This window comes from Musca vetustissima, unplaced genomic scaffold (assembly GCF_032173495.1).
Source record: "Musca vetustissima isolate MV318-11 ecotype Yass unplaced genomic scaffold, APGP_CSIRO_Mvet_v1 utg15918, whole genome shotgun sequence".
Classification (NCBI taxonomy): Eukaryota; Metazoa; Arthropoda; class Insecta; order Diptera; family Muscidae; genus Musca; species Musca vetustissima.
In genome coordinates, this window is record NW_026879446.1 from 223,445 (window position 1) to 232,566 (window position 9,122).

A 9,122-nucleotide genomic window follows, 5' to 3' on the forward strand; every position below is an offset into this window, starting at 1 on the left:
CTCTCAATCCTATATATAGGCCCAGTACCATAGTAGGAAAAACAGCCCCAAACCATTACATTTCCTCACCAGGTTTAACGGTTTTAATGGTATATTTAGGATGAAATTCGGTATTAGGAGGTCTTCGGACAACAGGTACGACTCGGTCAGAGCTAAACAAATTTTTCGCCTGCCAATTCACATGCTTCCTTGCGAACTCCATTTTTTTCCTATATTTCGTTTTGAGAGGAACGGAACTTTCCGGCCACTTTTAGCCTTTAAATCGTTTTGAATTAACATTCTTCTTATTGTAGATGTATCAACATTCAAATCATACTATTTTTTCAATGCTGAAGATGTAACAAAATGGTCCTTTTTTCTTTTCGTTTGCTCTGAAATTTTTAATTTCATTCCCCTTTTTTCTGGTTTTGGCTTATACTTTACTGCATTTTCGCTGCATTTCGCTGTAGCTTTTACCTTCATTACGTATTTTTTTTATTGCCTCCCGGCGCTCGTCAGTGCAATGCTTTCCTCGTCCCATGTTTGGACCTAATTGATTATTTTTACACAGAATTAGAGAAAGACAAACTTACCCTTTAAAACATATTTTATCACGAATTCACTGTTTTAATTTTAAATTTTTAGTTTTTTCCTCAGTTGACTCTATTTTATTGCACACTATTTTCTATAGGCACCAACATACAATCACTACGCTAGGCGAAAGCGTCGCTTTGCTTATAACAAAAATAACGGGATTTTATTTGTGAGGGATCACATCAATAAAATATGACAGTTGTCAGCCACAAATTTTTTTGCATACTTGATTAAAAGCCGTTAGAAGTTTAGAAGAGTGGATGACTCTATTTCATTTCACACCACTGTACGTCGGAAATGTATATAATTTACGTCACTGTTTCTGACAGGCCATCTCTGGTCTACAACTTTAGTAGTGTTGGCGGTTTATTTGGGATACCATTTTTATTTTGTTTTTGCAAAATTTAAATATTTTTGCAATTTCGCTGTAGCTTTTACCTTCATTACGTATTTTTTTTATTGCCTCCCGGCCCCCGTCAGTGCAATGCTTTCCTCGTCCCATGTTTGGACCTAATTGATTATTTTTACACAGAATTAGAGGAAGACAAACTCACCCTTTAAAACATATTTTATCACGAATTCACTGTTTTAATTTTAAATTTTTAGTTTTTTCCTCAGTTGACTCTATTTTATTGCACCATACAATCACTAACATACATCACACCAACATACAATCACTACGCTAGGCGAAAGCGTCGCTTTGATTATAACAAAAATAACGGGATTTTATTTGTGAGGGATCACATCAATAAAATATGACAGTTGTCAGCCACAATTTTTTTTGCATACTTGATTAAAAGCCGTTAGAAGTTTAGAAGAGTGGATGACTCTATTTCATTTCACACCACTGTACGTCGGAAATGTATGTAATTTACGTCACTGTTTCTGACAGGCCATCTCTGGTCTACAACTTTAGTAGTGTTGGCGGTTTATTTGGGATACCATTTTTATTTTGTTTTTGCAAAATAGTCAGGCTGAATCCCAGTTTGTTGTTTTATAAAAAACAACTATTTATTAGTGGGGAATGTATGGCATTGTTTGCCGAGGGGTAAGGCAGGGAAGACTATAGTTTCGGATTCAGCCTGAGTATTTTGCAAAAACAAAATAAAAATGGTATTCCAAATACACCACCAATGCAGGCACGGTTAAACTGTTTGGTTTGTTGCTGTATACTAGCAACACCAACTAAGTCGTTGTGTGCATTTGTCGCGATGTGACAACACACAACAGTGGGAAAGGTGTGGTATAGTTTGTAAATGCCTTGTTAACCTCGAAGTGAGGCTCCAGCGAAATTCTCATGCAGTTTATGTCGTTGGTAAGCTAAGTACTTCGCTTTGTTACAAGAGACATTTGGGTATGAAAGGTTTTTTGTATAGAAGCAATAGCTTCTGGGGAGAATATCCCAACAAAAAACTAAGGGAACTGATGAGGACCAGTGGCGTGATCCGAAACTATAGTCTTCCCTGCCTTACCCCTCGGCAAACAATGCCATACATTCCCCACTAATAAATAGTTGTTTTTTATAAAAACAACAAACTGGGATTCAGCCTGACTATTTTGCAAAAACAAATTCTTCTACATTATTGTAAGACTTCCACAATTTTACCTGATACCACGGTGTGGTACATTGGATCTATTTCTGAATTGATTTCGAATTATAAATTGGTTTTATTCAACTATATAGTAGTGACAGTTCAGCACGGAGGAAGGCTGCAAAAGAACATCAGTTGGGAAACTATCAAGAAAGTTCTTTTATTTCTGAAAAGAATCAGAAAACCAGATTGACTTTCGTAGGTTAGGTTAGGGAGAGACTATGTCCATTGTGATCATCCTTTTATATATACCTGTAAAGAAAAGAAAAGAGAGAGTGGAAGAGTATAGAGAAAAGATAGTGAGAGAAGAAGAGCGGAAGAGAGGTTATTTTAGCCAAGTCAAATTTTTGACAAAGCCTAGGATCTGGTTTGGGTCTATTTTGGAGAAGAAGACTATTGTGTGTCAGCAGCGAAGACGTTCCTTTACGAGAGAATTCAGGCCAGACAGATTTTGAGATTCTGCAAGCAGTTTCCCTTAGCCATCTGTTACCAACTACCTCGCAGTGGAACGCACGGATTCTGCCAATGAAATAGCCGATGGGAGGTTTCACAGATCTCTCAATCAGAAGATTGGACGACTGTGAGCCCCCTCGAGCAAGCTCGTCAGTTATCTCATTCCCTTCAATGTCAATATGTCCTGGAACCCAACATAAACCAACTCTCTGTCGTATATCATTCAAAGTGGACTTACAATCATGAACTGCTTTCGAGTTTATAGTATGCGACTTCACCGCTTTCAGGACTATCGACATATATAGTCGCCGGTCCCATAACGTCGGCATTAAGGGGTGTCAAAATTGTTTTTGATTTAATTCGGATCTACTCTAATTGTAGAATGTCCTTACAAAATTCAAGTGAAAATCTCAAGAAATCTTAAAGATATAGTCGACTTAATGTGCCAGCTTCAAGTGACGGCAAGAGTGATTCTCAAACTTTACGATTGGCGGGCACTATAACTCAAAAACTAATATTCCAGTCGGTTCCAAATTTTGACACGTTTTTCTGGGAGTGTATAGCTCTTGTATGAACTAGGATAAAGCCAATCGGTGAAGATCTTCCTTATTTTTTAACATAGTATTTTGGTCAAAAATAGGCGATTTTCCAAAAAATCAAAGTTCCGACATTTTGTTATTTATTGCGCGAAGTCAATAATCCTAGTTCATACGAATTTGGAATTTTCGGATTCCGATATTCCAGTGAGGAGTTATCGTGCCCGCCATAAAAATAAGGACTTTCCTTTGATCACAAAAAAGAACAACACAACAACAACACAAATTTTGTAAATTATTTTTCTTCCTTTTTAAATCTTCAAATATATATGTGCAAAGTTACAAACCGTAACAAGCATTGGTATTCATTAACAGCCAATTTAAAATCCTAAAAGTAAAAAATCGAGAGGGGGGGGGGGTTCCCTTAATTGATTTTACTATCTCGGCCGCTTTCGCGATCGCAAGAATCTCTGTTTGAAAAAGCTACAGTTATTGTTGAGTTTATATGAGTTGTATATTCCTAATTCCCTACAGTAAACGCCTGCGCCAGTGCCTTCCACCATCTTAGATCCGTTTGTAAAGGTCATAACCTGGCGTTATGGTCTCCAAGGTCTCCTTTATTATTAAAATTTAGTATCTTGGTAATATTATAATGGAAACATTTTTTTAATTCCAGAAATTTTGTGAGGTCAATACGAACTAAGGCCAGTCATATGGCAAAAGGTCTCGTCAATCACATTAGTTCGAACAGCGTTGAAAAAAAAATTAATAAATTTGGAGAGATTTCGTAAGTAGTCTGATATATACATATACACATGCGCATATATTTATTTTAAATATTTGTTTCAGGCTTGATATCATTCTCAGTACCCCCGTATTAGTTTTGCCCAGATCGTGTAAGAGTCACGAAGTTTTAGTGGCGAATTTAGGCAGATTTACCGTGTGTAATAAACAAGAAAATTTAGCACAACATTTATGTACCTCATCTACACCAGAACACAGCGAAAAGATTACTTATTTCATTGACGTCAGAAATATCAATTTATTTTCTTTAAACACTCAGAAAAGGAAGAACGTAGGAGCAAACACCTTACCAAAGGCAAATGAAATATATTCTTGTCACGAAGATGCCGTACCAATCCTACATGATACAGCTTTACTTTTCCAATGTGTGTATGAATCAAAACTTTCTTTACCACGAAATTGTATGGAAAATTCACTATTGGTAAGTTTTATAATAACTAGTACATTTATCTTATTTTCAGGATAATGAACCGACAGTATTGAAAAACATTAAACTACTTTCAACTTGACATGCAATTTTGACAATTGACATAAATATATGTTTGAACAAGGTCTATATAACAGGTCATCCAATAAGGACAGCTGATATCTACATATTTTGTCAAACTGTGTTGTTTTTTTATTTTTTTACGAACGTTCCCATGCCTTTCCCACCCCTGCCGACTGAGAGGGCGACCTCCCCTTTCGTACGGATCGCGCACACAACATAATCCGCGTTATGATGGAATATGAGAAGGGATAGAAAACCAGCTACAGAAATCTACTTCAACAGCCAGTTTGTTATTAAGTTGTATTATTCATTTTAAAATACAATTATAACAGATTTTTTTAGTTCTATATTCATGCAAAAATCTACGTTAGAATACACAGAATTCAAATCAATACACAGTCCCTACCGACTGAGGGGGCGACCTCCCCTTTCGTAGGGATCGCGTACACAACATAATCCGCGTTATGATGGAATATGAGAAGGGATAGAAAAATTCAACAGCCAGTTTGTTATTATGTTGCATTATTCATTTAAAAATACAATTATATCAGATTTTATTAGTTCTATATTCATGCAAAAATCTACGTTAGCATACACAGAATTGAAATCAATACACATTTTACTAAGTGTATCTCCCATAGAATAATTTGTGCGATGAAAATTTACGTATAATAGTTGATAGTATGTACTGGATCGAAAAGGAACATTTATTCTAATGGATGATATTTGACCTGCTAGTGTAAGAAGGCAACACAAAATCACTATTTCAATGTAAACCTCACAGTGCAACAAGTAGAAATTGTTTCTGCACTGATTCAATTGTATCGAAATATACAGTATATTGGGGATCCCATACAACAGAGTCATATTATAATATAGGTCGCACAAGAGATGTAAAAAGTTGATTTTTAATGTAGGGATCAGAGAATTCTTTAGCCCGTCGTTTTATAAATATACCATTGGAATTACATGATTATTAAAATTTAATTTTGGATCCTTTAAAATACCAAGATCATCAAAAGAATCTGCAGTTGACAAAACAGTACCATTAATATTGTATTGCCTTGTTTGTTTAGGTTTAAATCCATACAGTTTAATTTGCACCATTGAAAAAGGATATTTAAATCATTTTGAAGTAAATCAGCTTGCTTCTTAGAATTATGGGTGATAAACAACTTGACATCGATTATTGCATTTGGAACATCATTTATAAATAGAAGAAAGAGGAGTGGGCCTAATTGACTTCCTTGAAGAATACCGGAAGGAACATAAATCGATTTGGAGAGACAATCATTTCGCAAATAAGATGATACTCATTTAACTAAATTTATACTGAAACCAATTTGATTTAATTTATATATTAAAAGATCATGGTTAACCCTGTCAAAAGCTTTACTGAAGTCAGTGTAAATTGTATAGGTTTGATTACGCTGAATAAAACAGTTGATGCAAATTGTAATATAGTTGATCTATAATCGATAATTTAAAAACTATATGTGTCTTTATTTGGACAGGGTGAATATGAATAAGTTGTAGCGAAAAAATTTGCAATGCAATCTGCAATTTCAGAGTTTTTCTCAAGTGTCTGATTATTGCATTTCAAAATTGTGGACTTTGGCATTGCTTTTCTTTTTATATTAACAAAGTCATAAAAAGATTTAGGATTGGAATTAAAATTAAAAGACTGTAAAGTTTTCGGGACTCTGTCGTATATTTAAACCTTGCAACAGCATATTTAGCATTAGCTATAGAGGAGCCAAATGTGACTCATGGATATCTTTCTGAGTGTCTAACTCTAACAGTGGGAACACATTCTAAAATAAATTTTTTTAGGATGTCATAAAATTTATATACTGTTAATTCTAGATTACTATGGATCTCACAAATAAATAATGAGGTCCAATTTACGGTGGAGAAAAGTGCGTTCAGCTTTCGGAAGTCCGTTTTATTATAATTAGGAGCATATTTAAATGACATTGAAGAATTTTTGATAGCTAAATTATTATTCATTATGGATATGCATAGCTGATATGCATGGTAGTTATCTTCGGGAGTGCATACTGGAGGTATTCTAATTATTTCAAAATATTGTATATAATTCACAAATGCTAGATTTAGATTTTGATCATAACAATTTGATATGCTATTTATTTGATAAAGATTTATGTCGCTAAATCGATTTACAATTTCAAAAGTATATAGGTTTACATTTGCATCAGATGTCAAGGGTGTTAGAGCATCGGAATCTGGCAATGAAAGCCAATTTACGGACAGCAGATTAAAATCGCCGAGAACATTCTTTCATTTTGTTAGTGATTGAATTTATTGCTAATACAGGCTGATTATAAATATCAAGTTGCGATGATGGAGGAATATATGAACAAGTCACAAATAATTTAAAATTTTCTAATTCAATGGATATGCAAATAAATTCAGAATATTTGGCATCGACTGCTATAAGGACGCCACCGCCTTTTTTAACAACTCTATCTTTTCAAAATATTTGGATTGACACGGATGCTTGTAACCAAGTTTCAGAAAATACTATAACAACATAATATAAACCAAGGCTATCTGTTAATAATAGAGTTAATTTTGTGTAACCCTCTTACATTGATAGCAAATATTGAGAAATATATATTTTTTTTTTTTTGCAATATTACAGCTTTCTGAGCTAAATTTTCAGATATTTTCAGAAATTGCTTAAACCTTAAAACCTGCTATTGCAGGCCAAAATTCTTGTACTACGATTTTAAAAGATGATCTACTTTCTGAGAAAGCAGACCGAAGCTTATAACAACGTAGAAAGAACAATAACAATTTATATCCTCAGCCGAGCTATCTGGTGCAAACCTAGATACAAATACCATTTTCATGGTGGGAGCCATAGATAATTGTCTTTGACCAGGTTGGAGCGAAGTGCTTGTGTCAGCTACGGAAGATGCATTAGATGTTTGAACTGATGATTCCCGATTTTCGAGAGTAGGTCTTGAAGTCTTTTCCAGACTAGCACTACTAATACTCACAGATTTTGGATTAATCACTTCATTTACATCCTAATCTATTTCCGAGGCCGAATGTGACGCAACACTAGCATAAGTCTGATCACAAACAGTTTCCGTTGTATCTGTGATATTGACGGATGATTATTGTGGCACTGTATTCCTAAGAGAAACTGTGGGTTTTGCGACTTTATTGGGAGCCTTTTTCGCAGACCTTTTGCGTTTCTGTCCAGACACAGACGGTGACGATATAAATTCATCAAGCTCTTGGTACTTTTCGAACAAATTGGAAAAATTCTCGAAACGTTTTGATAACGATGTAAATTCCTTTTTCATCGAAGCAAGCACCGTCTGCAAAGTTATAAAAGTCGGCTGAGAGTTTTCGACAATGAACACAGTACCAACGGACACCTAATTGTGTCTACTATTTTGTATTAATTCGAGCACATTTAACGTGCAAACCAGCAAGTGACACATAACTCATCATCTACAGAAATATTACACAATTCGTTAGGGCAAACCATTTTTAAATGTTATTATTATTATTTGTTTTTTTAATTTGATTTATGAATTTTCTGGAATTTCTATTCCTTGAATTTCTTATGAAACACAAAATTTGGCAACTCTGTTTTGAGAAGTCAAAATAGCAAAACAAAATTAAAATAAATATGTTACAACAACTATTGGTCTGTTCCAGTACTTTTTTAATAGTAAAGCTAGTAAAAGGGAAACATTTCAAAATCGCTCTAAAAACAACTGTAAATAAGTGGGGTATGTATGGCATTGTCCGCCGAGGGGTAAGGCAGGGAAGATTATAGTTTCGGATCTCGCCAATGATCATCAGTTCCCTTAGTTTTTTGGGATATTATCCTAAGGGAACTGATGAGGATCATTGGCGAACAAGATTAATTAATATTAGCAAAATATGTTTATTTTCACAATTCTAATTGGAGCAAAATGACAAAAAATATTTCATAACACAGATTATATTGTTAGAAATTAAATATTTTTTTAAGCAAGCACAGAGCATAACAAAGTTAGTGAACATTCACGACAGGTTTGCGAAGCGGCTTTTGATTTGAATTTCAATAAAAAAAACGTAGTGTACACAACATACACAAAAATGTCGAAACGTATTTTCTATTCAAAAATAAATTTGTTAAAATATGAAATATATATCAATTGTTTACGAATATAGTGTGTGGTGACCAATTTGTGTTGTGCGCGCTTAAAAATGTGGAAAATAAACAATAATTTCCAAATAGGATTTTCGCTTCATATACAACTTTTGATAATAGATGTAGGTGCAGTGTTGTACTTTTGAACGAATTCGACTTTTGGATGACCTGATATTTGGGCCATGTATTTGAGGAAGGGTTTTGTTTCTGAAATGATGTATATATATATATACACCTAAGTCTGTTTTTACACGGTAGATTGGTTCCAGAAGAAGCCGTCTAAAAAAGACATTGGGTCTCATGCATAAAACGTGAGCTTGAGCTCGGACTCGATTTTTTGAGTAAAAGGTGCTTGTCGTATGCATAATAAAATTTGATGTATTTGCTTTTACTCACTGCTCACGTTTGATCTCTTCTTGCTCAGTTTGAACTTAGAAATTGATGTTGGATGAGATTGTTCTCATTTTCATATGCATAAAAACAAGCTTTTGCTT

The 9,122-nt window shown here is 34.3% G+C and overlaps 1 protein-coding gene across 1 annotated transcript in view; it reads left to right on the top strand.

The window, feature by feature from the left end:
• Window positions 1-5,977, top strand: part of LOC133324354 (intermembrane lipid transfer protein Vps13D-like) — a 103,832-nt gene extending 97,855 nt beyond the window's left edge. Inside the window, exons 9-11 of the mRNA XM_061533198.1 lie at window positions 3,831-3,941; window positions 4,004-4,379; window positions 5,963-5,977. Of these exons, the coding sequence (XP_061389182.1) occupies window positions 3,831-3,941; window positions 4,004-4,379; window positions 5,963-5,977 (502 nt within the window). The remainder of the gene's footprint in view (window positions 1-3,830; window positions 3,942-4,003; window positions 4,380-5,962) is intronic.
• The last annotated feature ends 3,145 nt before the right edge of the window (window positions 5,978-9,122 follow it).